The sequence below is a fragment of the Halichoerus grypus genome, chromosome 7 (assembly GCF_964656455.1).
Source record: "Halichoerus grypus chromosome 7, mHalGry1.hap1.1, whole genome shotgun sequence".
Lineage (NCBI taxonomy): Eukaryota > Metazoa > Chordata > Mammalia > Carnivora > Phocidae > Halichoerus > Halichoerus grypus.
In genome coordinates this window covers 151,239,682-151,261,574 of record NC_135718.1, presented here as the reverse complement: position 1 = coordinate 151,261,574, position 21,893 = coordinate 151,239,682, and the positions used below count along the sequence as shown (strand labels likewise).

The 21,893-nt window shown below is 42.2% G+C and overlaps 1 protein-coding gene across 2 annotated transcripts in view; it reads right to left on the bottom strand.

Moving 5' to 3' along the window:
• The window catches only part of COPA (coat protein complex I subunit alpha), a 42,950-nt gene extending 21,077 nt beyond the window's left edge, over positions 1-21,873 (bottom strand). For both annotated transcript variants that reach the window (XM_036091427.2, XM_036091428.2), the window contains exons 1-10: positions 21,716-21,873; positions 18,478-18,591; positions 18,226-18,299; positions 14,328-14,408; positions 10,268-10,344; positions 9,435-9,544; positions 3,839-3,948; positions 2,389-2,488; positions 1,471-1,606; positions 914-996 (exon numbers count right to left, since the gene is read on the bottom strand). In XM_036091427.2, coding sequence (XP_035947320.1) covers positions 914-996; positions 1,471-1,606; positions 2,389-2,488; positions 3,839-3,948; positions 9,435-9,544; positions 10,268-10,344; positions 14,328-14,408; positions 18,226-18,299; positions 18,478-18,591; positions 21,716-21,755 — 925 coding nt within the window. In that variant the 5' untranslated portion in view covers positions 21,756-21,873. The remainder of the gene's footprint in view (positions 1-913; positions 997-1,470; positions 1,607-2,388; positions 2,489-3,838; positions 3,949-9,434; positions 9,545-10,267; positions 10,345-14,327; positions 14,409-18,225; positions 18,300-18,477; positions 18,592-21,715) is intronic.
• Between the last annotated feature and the right edge of the window lie 20 nt (positions 21,874-21,893).

Below are 21,893 nucleotides of genomic sequence, written 5' to 3'. Positions count from 1 at the left end.
CATAAGAGGTTTTGCTAAACAGGGATGCTAGTTTAAAAAGCCTTTCCAGTTGTTTTAAAAAATGTTTTGCTTTTTCCCCACTAGCATCAACCATCTCTCAGAGAAACCTCCAACCTTTGTCCTCCTGATCAGCTCTCCACACATAAACCCGATCATTCACTTGCCTACCCAGCACTTTCCAATGGCTCTCCACCCATTCAGAGTAAAATCTGGACTCTAACCCTGGCCTGCAAGGTGGAGCACAGCCGGGCCTGCTCTTCCCTCCCATGACTCCACCCCTACTCGCTGTGCCCCGTCCTGGCCTCCGATGCCGCTCACACGTGCCCAGCACCTCTCAGAGCACTGCCAGCATTGTGTGTGTCATCCCTCACTGTCCTCAACACCCACCATGAAGCAGCAGTGCCCACGTGTCCCTCCCCACGCCCCTTTTCTCCAATGCATCTTCCACATGTTATTTTATATACTTATTGTTTTACAGTCTCCCCCACTCACTACACATAAGAGTTCCACAGGGTCGGGGACACTGCTTGAGGCGCTGCTCTCACAGCAGCACCCAGACTAGGGCCTGAGGCGCAGCATGTATCTGCTAAACGGATGACAGAAACTCAGCCTCGAGCTCCTCAGTTCCTCCGTCTGAGAACCCTGAGTGCCCACTATTAGCTTCCTAACTAATCAAAGGGAAGGGGTTTTCTTGTCAAATGGATCTGGGTGGAGAACAAACACTGAACGACTGGTTCTCCAGGAAGGTGAGGGAGAGCAAAGGAGAGAAGCTTCAACCGCCCGGCTCTAAGAACCCTATTTCTCCCCACCACCCTGCTATGCATCAACTGGAGAGAAAGCTAATGGAGAATCACTCTCATACCTTACAAACTTTGAACTTAAACAAGAGAAAAAGAGAAGAAATGGCCCTTACCTGCTGCAAAGAGGTTCAGATTGGGGTGGGCAGCTAGGACCCAGAAACGATCGTGGTCCCTGCGGAAGGTCTGAACCCCAGTCCTAGGAAAGCAAAAGGTACACAAAGGAAAACATTAATTTCAGAGTAATCCTCAGTCTATCACATACAACAGCACTGAACACTGAGTGTAAGCCAGCACACTGATGAAAGATTAAATCAGGACAGCAAATTGCATATACTCTGACCCTAATATTTGGGTATTTCAATCTCCCCTTATTCATCATGATTTCCTGTTATACTACCTTCATTCCGTATTTCTTATTTCCCTAACTACCGAAGAACATGCTTAAATTTGGGGGAGAAAAAAGTGCACACGGAAGTTGTATTGATGGGAGATCTGTAAATGCTGGGTGATCTCTAGGCCCCTTGAGGTTTTCATAACATCAGATCTGACTTCTCCATACGCTGAAGATGGAGAGACACACAGAAGCAGTCTAATCTAACTTTTAGGAGAGAGAATGAGAGAGGAGGGGCTTTCCCCTGGCTTGGGTCACACACCATCATAACCCTCTTACCGCTTGGACATATCCCAGACTCGGATACTCTTGTCCTCGGAATTGCTAAGGATCAGCTCTTGGCGAGGGTGGAAGACAGCACAAGACACGTTGTTGTAATGACCACGGCAGGTGTCAACCTCCCATGCCTTTGACTCTGAAGGACCAAAAAGAATTAGATCACAACTCTCTACTACTACAAGTTCAGGATTTAAAATTACGGCATCTCTAACCAAATGCTAGGTGCTACTCCAAAATGCTACAGAAGCAACTTTTTTTTTTTTTTTTAAGATTTTATTTATTTGACAGAAAGAGAGACAGCGAGAGAGGGAACACAAGCAGGGGGAGTGGGAGAGGGAGAAGCAGGCTCCCAGCTGAGCAAGGAGCCCGATCCGGGGCTCGGTCCCAGGACCCCGGGATCATGACCTGAGCCGAAGACAGACGCTTAACGACTAAGCCACCCGGGCGCCCCTACATAAGCAACTTCTAACAGGGCAATTTTTTCATTTAAGCCTCTGAATCTCTATATGTTTCTTTGTTCTTTCACTCAGACCCACCTATCAACGGCAGCACCTCTTCTCCATCATTCTTTATCCTCTTACCCTGTTTTGTCACTAGGTGTCATGATAGAATAAATGTAAGCTCCATATGTTTTAGTCACCATCATATCTCCAGAGCCTTGAACAATGATTAGTACAAAGCAGGTACCCAATAAATGTTTCTGAATGAATGTTTATTCTTAACTGTGTTCAGAATCCTCAAAATCAGGATGCCTCAAAAACAGGAAAAAGAGAATGGGGCAATTTTTATGCTCCTAGGATTAGCGTAAGAACCTAAGGTAGGAAAATGGGTCACTAAGTCCAGAAGACCTGGCTGCTTCACCTGGCTGGCCAGCAGTCCATTTTTTAGACACAGTGATACTGTCACTGGTCTACTCACCATTCATGCGCCAGATCTTCACTTGACGGTCATCTGCCCCAGATACAATAAGGGGCATAGTGGGGTGGAAGGCAGCCCAGTTTACTCCACGATCATGACCCTGTGGAAAAAAAGAAGTGGTTCTTCTAAAATGGCTTTATAACTATTACTGAAAGCAAACTAAAGAGCCACGCTGGTGGTTATTAAAAATGTCTCTGATTTTTACTCTTCCTGTGAAAAGATTCAAGGGATTATGCTATTCTAAGATATGAACATGAGAGTTACCATGTCAACCCACCCAATATTACACCCAAGTTCTCATGCCAATTCCCAAATCTTTCTACTCCCAAATTCAGCGTCATTTGCATTTGGGATACACTGCCTTGTTTTATTGTCTACTTACATATTATTTCCCCAACTAATTATTAACATCACAAGAATAAAAACCAATTTTACAACTTAATGAGGAAATGTTGGGAAACTCTCGGATGCGTCCCAATACTCCCTTAGGAAATCTGTGAGGTCAAAACTATTTTCCTAATAATGTTAAGGCATTATTTGCCTTCTTCACTTTCATTCTCTCCTGAGGATAAGGTTTCCAGCAGCTACGTGACATGATGTCATTGCGCTGATGGCTAATGGAATGTGTGCTTATATATTTCATGTTTTAAAAAGTCTGTAGTTTGAATTTCAGATATGGTAAAAACTGAAAGATATGAACCACATAAACAAGAACTCTTTGGGGTCCTCAGTAAGTCTTAAGGGTATAAAGAGGTTCTCAGGACACAAAGTTTAAGAACTGCTAATTTTAAGGTATCTTGTACTTTATTTATACGGTTGTACTCAGTACCACTATAGAGAGACTTCATGTGTGGCGAAAATCCCTTGGGTTTTGGAGTCCGATCCAAGTTCAAATCCTAGTTCTTTCGATTACAAGATACATGTGGATTTTGGTAAACTGCTCAATTTCTCTAAGTCTCAATTTTTTTCATCTGTAAAATCAGGTTACTAATATCTGCCTCAGAGGATAGCTGTAAGGATTAAATTAGATATTCTTAAAAATCTAGTTTCTTTCTCTAATGCTTTTCTATTTTCTCACCAGGCACACAAATTACTCACACATGGCTGGTCCTTAATAACTCCGATTAAATCACACACACACCCCCCTCCATCCCAACTCTCACAAGAGGTGTGCGAACGGACTCTGCTTTGGGATGGTGACAGAGCCTATACCAGCCTTCTCCCTCTCTCCCCACTGGGTTTAGGAGGTAATGTGACTCTCCCCGAGGTGGCACAGAAGCCTCATTTCTCCTGGCTCACAGACTATTCTGTTTCCAGTGTCTCCAAACAATGCCCGGCATTTAATAAGCACTGCACAAATCTTTGTTGCAGGAATGAACAAACGAGCGGCATCCTGTCCCCGCCTCCCGGACAAGAGCCCAGACGAGCCGCTGGCTGTGAAGATAAGTACCTCCAGCACGTGCTTCACCACCGCATCTGTCGTTCCAAACAGATCAACCCCAGTTATTCCTCGCACATCGGACTCCACGGCACCAGGGGACAAGTTTTTTTTCCTTAGACCTTTGAAGGGATGAGGAGTGGAATGGAAGACACAAAATAATGTTACCAAAAAGAGCCCAGTAACAGAGGCACAGGAAGGTACAGGGAGAAACTAACGTTAAAGACAAAGAAGGGAAAAAGAAATCTAGAGAGACTGAAGAAAGAAGTCAAAAGCTCCAATCTATCTCTTTCTAAAAATGTTCAAGATATTGAGGCACTTTGACCAGCCTCTCTTTTCCTCCCTGAACACTTAACAGCCCCGCTACTGGGATCTCCTCCCCAAGGAGGAGATCCAAACTTCTGACACGGCTACCTTCCTCAGCGAGCCTCGCCTCAAGAGCTGTCTACCTGAGGTCATTTCTAGTCTTGACTGTTCTTGAAATGAGGCCTAAAATGGTAAACCTCCCATTTCCACTTTCAACTTTGTGACCACTATAGCAACTTTTCTTCCATCATCTCAAAAACTTTTCAAAGAAAAGCCATTTGGGGAAGCCACAGCTGTGTGCTTCTCAAACGGGAAGCTGCTGGGCAACTCATGGGGCAGTTCCAGAGCAGCTAAGGAAACGAGGCCCATTAAATACCGAACAGTTATTTGGTGGAAGAGAGTAAAAAAAGTACAACTATGCGGAAAGTGTACTCTTCTATGTGACTCTTGGGCAGTGAACAAAATAATTTAAACTGTCATGTCCTTATGCACAACAGAACTTTGTAAATGTATTCTCAACAAAAAGATTGCCAGATCAATGTAATTTCTTTCCTTTAGATCATGACTAATAAAATCTAGTTAGGGTCAAAATAAATAAATAAATAAAAATAAAACTGTCACGTCCTTTTAAGCTCTTACTTAAAAAAGCTGGTTATAGACCTAACTACATGTATTTTGCCATTAAAACTTCTGGAGGCTGGGGGGGGTAGGGGGAATGGGTTAGCCTGGTGATGGGTATTAAAGAGGGCATGCACTGAATGGAGCACTGGGTGTTATACACAAACAATGAACCATGGAACACTACATCAAAAACTAATGATGTAATGTATGGTGATTAACATAATAAAATAAAATTAAATTAAAAAAAACTTCTGGAGGCTAGTTTCACTGGGAGGAATTGCCCACAATTTGAAAACAACAGAAAAAAGACACCAGGATAAGAAGAGTCCTCCGTGTATACGACCCAAACTCATGGCTCAACTACACCTATCTTTATAAACGGTGGTACAGTCACAACCAAAGCTATGCTAACAACTACTTTACATTTGAAAAGCACTTTGTGATTTCCAAAGCACTCTCTAACATATGTTCTGTAATTTGATCCTGATAACCTTTGAGACAGGCAAGCAGGTATAATTATATACAAATAAGAAAATAGAATTGGGACTAAAATTCTATCTTTTGAAGTATTTGTGGGGGAAAGAGGAAATTCAAACTACTGGCACTTGTAAAATAAAAAACAAGTATCCATAATTAGGGGGAAAATAAAAGCCATTACTGAAAATAAAACTAAGTCACTTTAAGCCTAAATGTTGGCCTCTGTCGGAAAATATAAACATTTAACTTTAATGACTGTATTTCTCTTTGTTGTTCTAACATTACAATATTAATGTAATCTTTTCTCTTCCAGTGGCACGTAGACATCAGCACTGGGGAGGCAAGCGCTTAAGAGGGCCCGACGGTGCAATCATCTCGTCCCCTGTCCAAGATGAGCATTTAGTCAATAGGTGAGAGAAATAAAGCCGATGCTTTAACAAAAATGCACTCTCCAAGGCTTCATAAATACATTATCAAAGGGATGTCTCTTCTCACTTACTTCGCTTGTCTCTTTAATGGGATCTGTCAACTTCTAATGAATCTGGTGTATGGAACAGATTCAGAGGAAGACACAGAGACAGACAGCTGTGAGGAACTTCACCTCCAATAAGCTTCAACAAACCCATTAAAAGGAAAGCCATATGACAGAATGCGAGCCTTTGCTGCACTTGCTGTCATGACCCAGGAAAGGGGGAAGAGCAAAGACAGAGAGATGAATAGGGACAGGCAGTGAAAAGATACTTAGAGAAGTATTTGAGCGTTTGACAAGCCACTCACTACGACTGAACGACAGATGGAAAATTTCTACAGCAGCTACTCAAATCCAGAGGGAAGGGAGTTCACTCTCAGACTGGACCAGTTTGACGCACGCTTCCCAATGGGGGCCAGGGGAAGTAGTAAAAAGAGAGGAATAAGGACAGGAACTGGCAGCAAATTAATACTTTTTTAGTTGTCATTTCAAAGATTAAGCCTGAATTACATGGGCTTGACATGCAAAGGTGTAAGCACATTAAGATAATTTAACTGTCAGTTTACTTGGAAGATCAAACTATAAAAATAACCTATCTTCTATATCTAGATTGTAAATATATTCTCTTTTAAACATATTTTGCCAGGCTAACAGAAGAGATTCAGGTTAAGTAAGCCCCATGGGGCTCAATTCTCATGGGACAGATAAGAAGAAGACAGGTTTTCCTTTAAAGATCTCTGTTTTCTTACTGTATATTGAGCTCAGAGAGGTAGACATTCCAAACAATTAGAATTTTCAGCAGTCCTTTAAATGCGAGGGTATTCATTCTCTGACTCAGAACTAACTTTTCCTCTCTCAGAATTACTACCTCTGGTCCCTAACAGACCTGAAAGCTAATTACTCTTCCTGTGTTCAGACTTATTTGAACCCAGGCAAAAATAATTCTGCTAAAAAGAGTGTGCTGATTTCCAGAAAAGGAAAGACTAAATGTAAAAGTCTAACTCAAAGCTCCATTTGGTTAAAGACCAAAGCATCTCCTTTCACTCTGGTTAAGGGGTTACTGGAAGTCAAGAGAGTTGTGAGTAGAGAAACAGAAACAGTAAAGAGAGCATTCACATCAGTAGAGCAAGTCAGCACAAAATTCTCAGTATCACATATGCTAAGTAAGTATAGCGACTGCAATATAATTAGATAGTGACCCATGCACTGCACACATTCAAGAGCAAGTAGAAACCCCAACTGGGGTCACACTCTCGCCCTCTCTTCTTGGATTTAAGGTCCTTAATTCTGATGCAAAAAATGATCTTCAACCTACAGAAGTGAAGAAAAGGATTTCTTGCCTCGGCCATTTCAGGTTATCAGTGAGAATCCATCCACCTAACTGCCCCAGTCACTATGGCTAGGCCACAGGCACCTGCTGCAGAGCATCAGGGGGCGTGACCAGCACTCTCAGAGCAGGGCAGTAAGAGGCCCTTCTCAGAATTAAGCCCTAATGGCCAAAGCATCCCTTTATGCATGTAATAAATTAACTTCTTTATGATCTACAATGTCATTAGCTATATGCCATTCTCATAAGAAGTGAGAAAATAGTCACTCAAAGTATTTGAGTAGTGCTCAATCCTGTCACAGAGCTCTGGCTGAGAAACACGATTCTAAATAATGGCTGCTGATCAGCAGGAACAGCATGAGCCGGACCCAAGCCCATCAGGCTCCTATATCCAGAGACAGAGAGGGGGCTTTGAATGTGTGCACAGTGAAAAACCATGGAAAGCCATAGCTAGGTTACTGAGAGAGTAAATAAGGAACTTCCTGGCACTAGCGGTGAGGAGGGAGCACAGGCTCATGGTGCTTGTGCTCAACTCCTGTCGGCAAGGCTGGTCACATCTGGGTGTACTTCAAAAAGCCTCACCAGTCTGACGAAAAACTGCAATGGCAGAAGCCCTAGTGGAAGGAGTACAACTTGCCTATCTCCAACAGTCTTGTTGATGCCATTCCCTTCTAATCCCGACCCTCTGAAAACTGCAGAAGATTCTAGAAGTTCTAAGATGAGAGTCATCACAACGGTTCACCATGACACAGGACTCAGACTGTCATCCCTGAGTTAAAGACCATACATAACATACGCTGAATTTCCATCAAAAACTCTTCTCCTGGTTGGGAAGGGAAAGGGGCTGGAGAGATAGGTAAGAGCATCTGTGTCACCTAAATTAGTTTTTAGCTCTTCAGATCTCTGCCACACCAAAATACGTATACATTAGAAAGTCAAAAAGTTAAAAAAAAAAAAAAAAAAGAACCCAAAGGTTCTGCTCTCCCACTGTCCTCATCCTCCCCTGGTTGCCTTCTATGCTGCATGAATCCTAACCAACTGCTACTACAATATTCCAAGTGCTGCACCCAGAAATCCAAATTCCTGGCTTGCTATTCATTAGTGGCTTGTACGAAGACCAAGTACCACACTGCTCTAGCCCACCATGTCACAAGGGAGCTGAGAAAAGCTACCACCTCGGCCACACGATTCAGATGGGTGACGCCTTTACCACCAAAAAGAACCAGGCCAAGGACCTCTGAGGGGCCTTCCTTTTATAGAACGCAACAAGTGTTTTGCAGTCTAGCCAATGACCTTCCACAGAACCCCAATCTCTAAGAATTCCGAAGGCAACAAACAAAGAGAGACAATTCAGCAAGTGATAAGTAAATTTTACTGGGCAGGGCACCATAGCATTTGGAGTTCCTTTTCCATATTCTACCCGTCCACAAAGCACTTCCAGCCAGCCAGCCTGCTGGCCCAGCGGCCTGCCCACCTCACAGGGGCTGTCCTTTCCCCACATTTACCCTCTAGGCTTAGCAACTTCTCATGTTTCCTCTACATAGCGCCAACCATTTAAATCCTTATCCCCAAATCAAGATACATAAACTGTGAAAGGAGGGATTATTCCAACTATCCAAAATCTACAAATCTGTTTTAATTTCTGGTCATTGTAATTTCTAGAAGTCTGCCCATTGAAAGGTGTTCTGGACATAAAAATCCCACCCTCTCCTGTGCTCCCTACGTTAGAAGAAATGGAGGGAATTTCCTATTTCTAAATGAGGCCACAGGATCCCAGAGTCCTGCTGCCCCGCATTAATCTATTCCCAAAATTCGTTTTGGTGGAAGATGTTATTTCTTGTTTTACTTTACTGGAAGGCATGATTTTTTTTTTTTTTAAGATTTCATTTATTTATTTGACAGAGAAAGACACAGCAAGAAAGGGAACACAAGCAGGGGAGCGGGGGACAGGGAGAAGCAGGCTTCCCGTGGAGCAGGCAGCCCGATGTGGGACTGAATCCCAGGACTCTGGGATCAGGACCTGAGCCGAAGGCAGATGTTTAACGGCTGAGCCACCCAGGCGCCCTGGAAGGCATGATTCTTAATCAAATACTCCCAAATATATAGATTCTATATACTATACTATATACCAGTATCTAGATTTTAACTAGATAGATACTCTTCTACCTACAAAGTGAAATTTCCTTCAAGTTAAATACACTTTCCAGAGCAGCCACTTCTCTCAAGAATACCGCTAACTCAAAGTACCCTCAAAAGCGGATTTAATACCCTCATAAGCAGAGATGCCATTACATGAGAACAGAATATTCTAACCTTTCCTGGTCTAAGCCAACTACCCTCACTATTTTAAGCAATTGCAGTTTTGCGCCAGACATGATGAGGCTGTCCCCTGAACTTGGGCAGCTCACCAGAAATATCCCAAACACGCACAGTCTGGTCCAGGCTGGCTGACACAACCAGGTCTTCTGAGGGGTGAAACTGAGCACACATTACATAATGGTTGTGTCCTGTTAACACGCTGCAAGAAGAAAAGAGAAAGACAATACCAAATTAGAGGCAGGACTCAACAGACTCCTACACACTAAATACTACTCTCCGTTTTTAACAGATAACAGACCCAAGTATTCTTTTTGGAGGCAAAGGCAAGTCAACCTAACAATTCTGAACTAGTAACAATAAGCAAAGTCAGCTGCTTTAACAATAGTCCCCTTCTTTCCTCTGATGCTTCAGCATTTAAATATTACTAATTGCAGGAGACAGCTCTCCTCTCATATTAAAAACGTTCATATATCAAAATAAATGGAGTCCTAGTAATTTATACTGGAAACTACCAGTTAGATTTTGGTGGGATAATCCCTCTTAAATGGCCTCATTTTTCAATGGTCCTTACATCTTCATGAGAAGTTCAAGACCCAAACACAAAACAGGATGGAGGTCTAGACCTTGACTCATGTTTCACGAGAACAGAACTGAAAACCAGCTAAAAGTTTTGTTCTAAAACCTAGTGATAGGACCTCCCTTCCCTGGCAAGAAATGATCAGAAAATCCAGATCGATACATTACTAACAAGATTGCCTCTGTATTTATCATTTTGCATGTGAAAGCATCTTACAAATACAATCAGTAATTAATCAGCGGGCAGGGCCCACTAGGGAAGGGAAAGGATTGCTCTGAAGGGAAGCTCATAATGCAAACACTAGGCAGAACGAAGCCTCTCTCTCAGCCGCATCTCCTGCTTTACCAGACACAGGTTCTAGACTGCCAGTTCCACACCCGGATGGTCTGGTCATCTGAGGCACTCAGAATCCAGGGATATTCCTGAAAGACAATCCAAAGGGTTTCGACACTAAACAAATGTGTTCTTTCGGGCTCTGTAACCATTCCTCTCTTTGGAGGAAACCCCCCACTGCCAGACATCTCAGCTGTACTAGCAAAGGGACCACAGCTTCTGATCCGCAGCCTCGCTGTCTCCTCCCCACCGTTCTGCCAGCTTTTCCACACCAGCACTTCCACCTGGAGATTTCAGAACAGAAGCCAGAAAAAGGCATAAAGGATTCTTAGAGGCAACGAATATATATCGTACTTACTTTTCTGTGTACATGTGTGCATATGTGTATTTCTATTTATACACAGCTAGTCCTGTAAATTAAGATCCTATGAAAGGGTCTTCTCTCTTTCACTCTAGGATTAGAACACTGTTTTATGGTCTGACTCCTCAGGCCATCCAGTCTCAAAAAATTCCCATCCCAGGAACCAAAGCAAAAAATAACATGGAGAAACAATGTAGCTCTTTTAGAGTCTGTAAGCTCACTGAGAAAAGAAGGTATTTCTTATTCACAGTTGTATCTTCAGTGCTTAGCAAAGAACTTAATTAGTACAAGGCACACATATACTTATTGAACCAAAAAAATAAAGTTTTTCTAACTTTCCAACTGGATGGCAACTTGTTAGGCAGGTCTTCAGCACGTCCCTTATGCCGACGACAAAAAATTCCTGCTTCACAGGGCATCTTATTGAGCGGTTATCATTCTCAAATGGTTTTCTTCTTTTTAATTAATCACATATATTTCTATTAATTACTTAACATCACTGAAACCCAGTTTTTTCCATCCATGAAATGGGGTTATTATAGACATTTCTGAGTCGAATGATTCTTTGAATCATCCTGTACATGGAAGGAAGTTTAGCAGCATACCTGGATCCCATGCACCAGATGTCAGCAGCCTTCATTCCCTAAGCCGTGACAACAAAAATATGTCTGGACACTACCACATCCTCTGGGGGGCAAAATCCCCCATGGTTGAGAACCATGGAAGAGGTACCTAAAACCATTCTGGCAATTCAGCAAGCATTCCATTCACACTGGCCACCTCCTCCTCCAATCATTCTAGACTTAAAATAAAAGCAAACACCACAGGGTCTTACACTGCACATGATTTCTTCCAAGTCCCAGTAGTGCTGGAGGTAAAAATTTAGGATGAAAGGACCTGGAGAACGGCCTTAATCAAATGTACTTCCTCCATTTTGTTTTGTGCATTAAGAGAAGTTTCAGGCATCAAACAGCACGCTTGGCTTCATTTCTCATAAAGTGAAACAGGTCCTCCAGGACTAAGTACCAGCAGGATGGCCTTGTCAACACCAGCCGCGAGCTCACAGCAAAGCGTGCACCGTCTAAGAATTTTCTTTTTCATCATGATAAGTGTACTCTTTGATCCCCATGCTCTATTTCACCTATCCCCCCACCCACCTCCCTTTTGGTAACCATCAGCTTGTTCTCTATAGTTAAGAGTCTGTTTCTTGATTTGTCTTTTTTTCCCTTCGCTCATTTGTTGTATTTCTTAAATTCCACATGAGTGAGATCATATGGCATTTCTCTTTCTCTTACTCTGCTTAGCATTATACTCTCTAGCTCCATCCATGTCACTGTAAATGTCAAGATTTTATTCTTGTTTAACACTGAATATTCCACACACTTCTTCATCCATTCATCTATCAATGGACACTTAGGCTGCTTCCAAATTTGGCTATTGTAAATAATGTGGCAATAAACATAGGGGTGCATGTATCTGTCTGAATTCGTGTTTTTGTATTTTCGGGGTAAATATCCAGTAGTGTGATTACTGGATCATAGGGTAGCTCTATTTTTATTTTTTTGAGGAATTTCCATATTATTTTCCAGAGTGGCTGTACCATTTTGCATTCCCACCAACAGTGCACGAGAGTTCCCCTTTCTTCATCCTCACCAACACTTGTCATTTCTGGTGATGTTTTTAGCCATTCTGACAGGTGTGACATGATATCTCACTGTAGCTTTGATTTGTATCTCCTTGATGCTGAGTGATGTTGAGCTTCTTTTCAGGTGTCTGCTGGCCATCTGCATATCTTTGGAGAAATGTCTGTTCATGTCTTCTGCCCATTTTTTAATTGGATTATTTGGTTTTGGGTGTTCAGTTTGTTGTTGTTGTTGTTGTTTTCAAGCAGGCTCCAAACCCAGCATGGAGCCCAACACGGGGCTTGAACTCAGAACCCTGAGATCAAGACCTAAGTTGAGATCAAGTGTCAGATGCTTAACTGACTGAGCCACCAGGCACCCCTGGGTATTAAGTTTTTTAAGTTCTTTATATATATTTTCGATACTAAACCTTTATCAGATATGTCATTTACAACTATCTTCTCCCATTCCACAGGTTGCCTTTTAGTTTTGTTGACTGTTTCTTTTGCTATACAGAAGCCTTTCATTTTGGTATAATCCCAACAGTTTATTTTTGCTTTAATTTCCCTTGCCTCAGGAGACATTATCTTGAAAAATGTTGCTACGGTCATGTCAAAGAAATTACTGCCTGTGCTCTCTTCAAGGATTTTTTTTTTTTTTTAAGTAAGCTCCATGCCCAGCGTGAGATCAAGACCTGAGCTGAGATCAAGAGTCAGCTGCTTAACCGACTGAGCCACCCAGACACTCCTCTAGGATTTTTATGCTTCCAGGTCTCATATTTAGGTCTTTAAACCATTTTGAGTTTATTTTTGTGTATGATGAAAGAAAGTGGTCCAGTTTCGTTCTTTTGCATGTATCTGTCCGGTTTTTCCAACACCATTTGTTGAAGAATCTGTCCCATTGGATATTCATTCCTCCTTTGTCCAAGATTAATTGACCATATAATTGTGGGTTTACTTCTGGGCTCTCTATTCTGTTCCAATGATCTATGTGTCTATTTTTATGCCAGTACCATACTGTTTTAATTACTACTGCTCCGTAATATAACTTAAAAGTCTGAAACTGTGATACCTCCAGTTTTGTTTTTCCTTTTCAAGACTGCTTGGGCTATTTGGGGGTCTTTTGTGGTTCCGTAAATTTTAGGATTGTTCGTTCTAATTCTGTGAAAAATGATGTTGGTATTTTGATAGGGGTTGCATTAAATCTGTAGATTGCTTTGGGGAGTATAGACATTTTAACAGTATTTGTTCTTCCAAACCATGAGCATGGAATGTCTTTCCATTTCTTTGTCTCATCTCCAATTTCTTTCATCAGTGTTTTATAGTTTTCAGAGTACACATCTTTCACTTCTTTGGTTAATCATTCTCAAATGTTTTTGCTATAATTTTTGCAATCATTCTAAATTTTTTTTAATTTTACAGAAAGAAATAAAACTATACTTAGCCAGGAAACTCTTATTTCATTATATTCTAACTTAATTCAAGAGACTTAATCAAGAAACAGTACAAATTAAATCTAATAGCACAGAATTATAGAAAGATCCAGCCAGGTTGAGACTGGTTAAGAGGCTGGGAGTCTCTAATCTACATTTAAGTCTGTCTTCTAGGATACCTGACAGATCAAAGGTAGAAAGCCTGGCTAAAGGAACAACCTCTACTGTACCCGAAAATCCTAGGATAGAAGTGCTTGATTATGTTAATGCTTCAAAACATTTACTAGCTCATCAAAATGGCATCTAACCTTGCCCTCCCTCCAGACACACTTTAAAAACACCCCACATGGGATTAGTCTGCACACTTTTGTTCACGAGCTCAGCCAACCTGAAATCAAATCTCTACTTTTCCCTATAGAGAATCAATGCCTTCCTTATACAGCCCACTGAATCCAATTAAATTAAATTCAATATAACCCTGAGTGCTTCCTTTTGCAGAAGGAAACAAAGCAGAAAGGTCAACACCACACAGACTCTAGAAGAGCCACTCCAAGAACTCCAATAATTCTGTTATCAAAGCATGGGTTCTCGAGAAGCAAGAAGATTCCCAGAGAACCTGAAGAATGCTCTACAAGTAGAGCCACAACGGCTACTTACGTGATGGAAGAACGTGGTGCGAATGTAGTCCAAGTGCCCGAGCAACGTGAAAAGACAGCGCCGGAGCTTGTAATTCCACACCTGCAGAGAGAAATCCAACTAAGCAATAGGACATAAGGGTCTTGAGCCTCAAAGAGGTTCAGGCTTCTCAATAAATACATCTGGTTTATATTTTGGCATTTCTAAATAAGTGGGAACCTTGATAGGATGTCTTGTTTAAGACCTGCTTAAGGTTGGAGGTAGAAAGATCAAAGATGAAAGTGTAGGTCAACCAAACATATGGAGAGGGGAAAAAAGGCAAGGCTAGGGACAATTACGGAAAAGTTTTTCCTTTCTTTGGGGAGAAACTATCTCAATTTAGTAATAGGAGACAAGAGGTTTATCTGGGGCTTAACTCTTCTTTCTACTGCATAATTGTGTTCTTAGCTTGAACACTGACCCCCAGTGCGTTACCTACTACCTTAACTCAAGATAAAAAAAAGCAGGACAGATACCATGACTCTAAAGGAAACAGTAATATAACATATGGTATCATCTTCTCTTAGACTGCTAACTTGGTGGCAAACGATGCCCAAACATTCACAGTCTGTACTCAGCAGACAGACTTTAATTCATCACTATGGAAAATACTACATTGCTCACCATTAGGGTAAGCTAAGCAGAAAAACATCATATTCAGATATAAAGTTGAGCTAACTACCAAAGTACCAGGTATCAATGAACATAACTAAGAAAGACACTAAACCAGGACCAGAAATGTAAGCATACACCCCCATCCAAAAAACCTCCCAGAAAGTGCAAAATTATGAGGTCACTTGGCTTTTTTTAAACACTTTAACATTTAAAATTTTTTTTATAATCTACCCCAAGCCAACTAGTTACTATTCCTTTTTTACTTAAAAAAATTTAATTTTCTTTTGTAAATTACAAAAGGTAACACCATCTCCTGTAACAAATTCAAACAACCGGGAAGTATGATTGTCCAAACAAGAATGCAAGCTCCTTCAAGGCGGGGTCCTTGTCCACCATGCTCAACACTATACCCCTAGCATCTATAACAGCCGCTAACACTTAGAAGGTGCTCAACAGGTATGTGCAGAAATGAGAAAAGGTAAACGACATGAAACATGAAAGTGAAACGTGAAAGTATCCCAATACTTTCACTGTCATCTGTTGAATTATCTATAAATAAAATACACGTGCACAATGGAGTCTGAGTGTCACACAAAAATTAGATCATACCATAAATACCACTCTTTAACTTTTTCCCCCTTACAGAGTTCAGTGTTTTAAACTTCCACATTTCCAGCTTTATAGTCCTCCACCAAACTCCAGAACTGTGAATCCTTAAAGACAGACCTGCAGGGTTTCTAGACTCTGGCCATCTGTGGCTCCCTGTGGTAACACTGCACACCGAGCCAGCTAGCTAATTCCTTTATTTAATGGCTTTATTGAAATACAATTCAAATCCCCAAAAAATGTATCCACTAAAAAACACAGAATTCAATGTTTTTAGTACTTTCAGAGCTGTGCAACCATCACCACCACCAATTTTAGAACACTGTATCACCCCCCCCAAAACTATACCCAATAGCTGTGACTCCCCATTTCCTTCCAACCCCTCCAACCTCAGACAACCACTCATCTACTGTCTGTCTTTACTGATCTGCCTATCTGGACATTTCATATAAATGGAAAATAGTCTTTTTTAGAAAGTATTAATGATTTGGGGAATAAATCTTTTTTCTCAAATGTCACCTAGTCTTTCCTTTCTTAAACAGATTATAAGGAACCCAAGTTAACCATTCTTGATAGTCGATGGTCATCAATATAAATGACAAATACTTTATTAAAACTATTATATAAAGTGATATCCCTAGGAGCTTTTGAGGTCTATCACGTGGTTTGAGCTTCCACAAGCCGCCCCTAGGATGCAGTACGAAAATCTAAAAAACAGAAAGAACTGTCCTTCCTATAATTCTAAGGCCTCTTTTCTCTGTGGGCAGCCATCACTTGTCACACCTGTCACCTAAGTTATGCTGTGTAATCTAAAACATAACTTTCTGAGCTAGCTTCTGAAAAAATTATCTTTTTTATGAAGTAAATTTCACTGGTTTGATTGGATACACATGCTTAATGAAAACCTGTGGAAGTAAAGAGAAATTTTTGATTTTTTATTTTATAGGTTCAAAGCCTCTGGCTCCAGTTTTACTTTTATCAGTCAAGCTTCTTCAAAGAGTTGCCTATATTCTACTGCCTCACTTTTACATTAAGGTGCTAGGATCACTAACATCTTCCTAATTAAGCAACCCAAAGGTTACTTGGTCCTTATGTATTCCAACCAGTTTCTCCTTCCCCAAATCCTCTCCTTCCTTGGCATCCAATAGGCTTCTGCTTCTTCCCCTTGGTTCATCTCCAACCTCTAAAATCATTCTTTCCTATACTAACTCTACTTCCTCTAGCTCTTAAACGACAGCTTCTCTTCTCATTCAACATGATCCCAGAGGGACACCTTCTACCACCTCTGCTTTGGCTCCCTCCTTCATGAGGACAACTCCCAAATATGACTCTAGTGCAGACACATCTCCACAAACTGCCCCTTAGGTACCTCAAACTCATCAGTATCAAGACGGTATTCATTACCCGTCTGCTGTGGACTGAATGTCTGTGTTCTCCCCCGTTTATACGTTGAAATCCTAATGCCCAATGTGAAGGCATCAGGAAGCGAGGCCTTTGAGGGGTGCTTAGGTCATGAGGGTAGAGCCCTCCTGAATGGGATTAGTGTCCTTATAAGAGAGACTGCAGAAATCCCTCACCCCCTCCACCATTTGAAGACACACAGAGAGAAGGCAGCCGTCTACAGCCTAGAAGAGGAACCTCACCAGAAGCAGACTGTGCTGGCACCCTAATCTTGGACTTGCAGCCTCCAAAACTGTGAGAAGTAAGCTTCTGTTGTTTATAAGCCACCCAGGCTGTGATATTTTGTTATAGTAGCCCCAACAGACCAAGACACCATCCTCCCCCAGCACTCCGGAAAACTGCACCTCCTCGTTTTTCCTTTCCCCGTGAATGGTACCCAGTGACGTAGGCTAGAAGCCTGCAATAAATGTCATCTCATTTGTTTCCCCTCACCATCCCTCCAGCAGACTCATTGATGCCCTTCCTTAAGCTCTCAATTCCATCTCTGTCTCCATTCTGAAATTCTGCCGCCTGAGGTCAGGCTTTGCCCACTACCACCCGGGCTTATGCAACAGTCACCTAACTGGCATCTCTGCATCCAGGCTTGCCTGCTTTATCCAGTCCTTTCTCTAGACTACCACCCAAGTAATCTTTAAAAAAAAGTGAACCTGATGTCACTCCTCTACTTAAACCTCTGTAATGGTTCCTTGTTATCTGTATGATGACATCCACATTTCTGAGCACTGCAAGTAAGTCCTCCAGGATCCAGCCCCTCTCATCTTCTGGCTCTTCTCTCACCTTCTCTCCAGAGTTTATTCACGCAAAACTAATTACATTTCTCAGATGTATCCAGCTGTGTCATGCCTTTCTGTCTTTGACTTGGACTGTCCTTGGTGCTTTCACTTTGGTTATCTCTCTATTGTATCACTCGGCAAACTGTACGTGCTATTATTTAGGGTGTATATGTATCTCCTCCATTAAATTAAAAGCTCCTTGAGAACAGAGATCATTTCTTATTTATTTTTGAATTCCCAAAAAAATAAAACAGTGTCTGGTGTTATCACAGTAAGTATTCAATAAATGTTTGCTGGATAAGTGTCCCTGATAACATCAGAAGCCTGAGCTCTGTATGAATGTGATGTCCTGTTTTTAGTCCTTTCCACAACTGCCAAACCCCAAATCCTATCCTTTACTCCTAATCATAACAGACCCTTTATACCTTAATCTTATAGTCATCTCCTCCAGAGACAAACAATGGCTGCTGCTTATGGAAGTCAATGCCTCGTACTGGACCTGGGGAAAAAAGCAGGCAATATATGTTAAAGAGAGCTGTACTTCCTAATCTCTAAGGTGATTCTTATTCAGGATCCAGCCCATCCATACTCTCTAATCCTAAAGAAAGCTTAAACTACTCCAGAAGACAATAAATATTTATATCTCTTTAATTTCCTCCTAGAAACTGTTATCTTACCATCATGTTCATCAAACTTGTCAATAAGGGTACACATCCGATAGTCCCATAACTGGATGACCCCATTGTGTAAACTGGTCAGGATCCAGGGTCTTTTGGGGTGAAAACTGAGCCCTAGGGAGAAAAAACAAACAGGGAATGATCCAATGAGCTAAGCATGGCCCACGACGGCACCCCGTCAATTCAGACAGGAAAAGCGAAGAGCTAAGTTAACCCTAGGTTCATACACTCATTCACTGAATGCCAGACATCATGAATTTTATGCTGTTAGGTGCTGGATTTTGTTACATTGCTAGACTTTGTTTTAGGATGTTCTGAGGTTACTTGTTTTGAAGTTTGCTTTTACTTTTGTTAGTGTGGGTCCACAACAGCCTTTAGTCTAGATCTAATTTGGCACCACTATTAAGGCAATACCACCTGAGGTCTCTAGATGATGCCCTGCAGTATTAGGAGGCCTTCGATTCTGGCTAGTAGGAACACAAAACTATTCCCAGCTCTAAGTGAGCTCCAGGGATTACTCTGCCTTCTCTCTAGAGGTTCTTTCCCAGGCTCTAGGTCATTTCCTCACATGCATATGCAGATTAGGACTCAGACAAAGGCCTGACAGCATCCCCTGGAGAACTCCAGCGTTCCCTGTGCAGCTCTCTCTTTGGTATTTTGTCCAGCAAACTCTGTCTTCAGTGAGACCACAGGGCTCTTTCCCCTTCCCTACACCGCAGCCTGGAAACTCTCCAGGTAGTGAGCTGAAACAATCATAGGACTCACCTTATTTATTTCCCTGAATCACTCTCCTGCACTGCCTGCCATCCAGTGTCTGAAAATTTTTGTTTCACAGATTTTGTTCAGTTGTGCAGCTGTTTTAAGGTGGAAAGGTAACTCTGGTCTCTGTTACTTCATCATGACTGGAAATGGAAGTCCACAGAAGTAACAACTGCCAACAGTCTGGAGTGTATCCTTTCAGATTTGTCATGCAGACCGTATCATTTTATGAAAATGGAAATACGTTATGCAAACTTCTTTTCTCGCTTAGCTATATACCATGGATCTCATTAGGTACATATAAACACAACCTCATTCTTTTTAACAACAGCAAAATACAAATGTACCACATTTTAAAATTATTTTAGTGATGGGCATTTAAGTTTTTTTCCCTGACTTTCATCTATCAGAAAATAGAGCTTAAAGAAAATACTTTTAGGGCGCCTGGGTGGCTCAGTCAGTTAAGCGTCCGCCTTCAGCTCCGGTCATGACCCCAGGGTCCTGGGATCGAGTCCCACATCTGGCTCCCTGCTCAGCAGGGAGCCTGCTTCTCCCCCCTGCCTCTGCCCCTGCTTGTGCTCTGTCTCTCTTTCTCTCTCTCTCAAATAAATAAATAAAATCTTTAAAAAAAGAAAATACTTCTACACATAATCTAGCCTATTTGCATTATTACTGCTTTAGGCTAAAGACCTGGAAGTAGAATTGCTCGGGAATAGGGTATGTGCATTTAACATTTTCACAGATACTATCTGACTACAAAAAAACTAGGGATACACAGTCTCATCAGGTTTCTGAAGATAGCAGTTTTGCACACAGTGCCCAACACGGATGTTATTGGTTATTTGTTTTGTTTTACTAATCTAAAATTTTTAAAAAAGGATATTTAACTTTTTTAAAAGATTCTTTTTTTTTTTTTTTTTTTTTAATTTATCTGTCAGAGAGAGAGAGAGAAAGCGCGCACAGAGGGAGAAGCAGGCTCCCTGCTGAGCAAGGAGCCCGAAGTAGGATTCCACCCCAGGACACCCCGGGATCCTGGTCGGAGCTGAAGGCAGACGCTTAACCAACTGAGCCACCCAGGCGTCCCTTTTTTTTTTTTTTTTTTTTTTTTACATTTCTTTCATTATTAGTGAGTTGGAGAATATTTTCATTTATTTACTGAACACTTACATTTCTTCTTCTAAGTTTTCTATTTTCCCATTAAAAGTTGTTTATTTTTTTCCTTCATGATATGTAGTAATACTCATTAAGAGACAGTAACTCGCATTTATTCTAACATCTTTTCACCCACTTTCCTTCTCTACTGCCCAGTGAGAAATCAGGACAAGGGAAAGTTCAAGGATCATGAAGACCCATTTCAGCCACCCATAAATTCCATCAAGACTCCCACAAGACTTAGAAACTGCTCAGAATCTATTCTCACATGAACAACGGCCTCCAGTTTCTGAGCCACTGAGTCTACACCAGGCCCTGTAATAAGCATTCTCATACACTATCTCACTCTAATTCTAAGGAAAAATGTTAATTATTTGCATTTTAGGGATGAGAAAGTAGAGATTTAGAAACCTTAAGTAAGTCGCTCAAGATCATACACCTTGTTAGGGGATGTTTCAGGATTCCAAAGCAAAGCCCTTTTGACTCCAAACACCAAGTTCCCAAACACCTTGTTCTAATGCATCTTACTAAACATTCAGGATATATGTACACATATTTTTCAGAGTCTCGCCAGATCGTACTTCCCTGCCCTTCCCATTCTAACATTCTAAGAGACGACTACTGCTCTTTCAATCATTTGCCCTCCACCTCCATCCACTCATACTCAAGCTTTGGAGTTGCCATATTTAGGAAATAAGAATGAAAATGCCCCGTTAAATCTGAACTTCACATAAAAAGCGAACAATACTTGAAAATTATTTCGTTGTTTATCTGAAATTCAAATTTAACCAGGCGTCCTGTATTTTACCTGGCAAGCTCACCAAGTTCAGACTTCATGGGGTGTCCTGTTTGCAGGTAGGAAATACCGCCCAATGGAGGCACAGGACGTCGCTAAGCTGCAGCCAACGCCCCCTTAAGAGAGGTAGCCAGTGCTCATTTCCGAAAATGCTAGACTTCGATGTGAATGGCACAGGTCGAGACTCGATCCCCAGGGCCACTCCCTACAACACGGTCATCAAAAAGCCAACAGGTCACAGGGCCCCGGGACGGGAGCAAAGTCGGGGGCAGTGACCCCAGGAGAAGAGGGAACGGAAGGCACTGGGAGCAGGCCTACCGGGCCTCCGGCGCTGCGGGAGCCGCCACAGGTCAACCACATCCCGAGGGCGCTCCGCAGAAGAGAGCGCTGCAGACCCGCCGCCAGGCCGACCCGCCCTCCTCCCCTCTTCCTCCGGGCTCGCTCGGCGGGCCCCACTCGGCCTCTCTCGCCCCCCGCGACAGCGCCGCGCCGACACCCAGAGCCCGAGCTCCCCCTGGTTTTCTCCACTACCTTTGACCCGCGCACTCTTGGTCTCGAATTTGGTTAGCATCCTTCAGGCCTGGGGCTCCGAGGCACCGACCCGAGCCCCGCCACTCCCTGCTGCCCTTCGGCTCCCTCCACGTCAGCGCCGCTCCGCTGCACCTCCCGGAAGCTCGCCGGACACGAACTTCCGGTCCCAGGAGCCCCG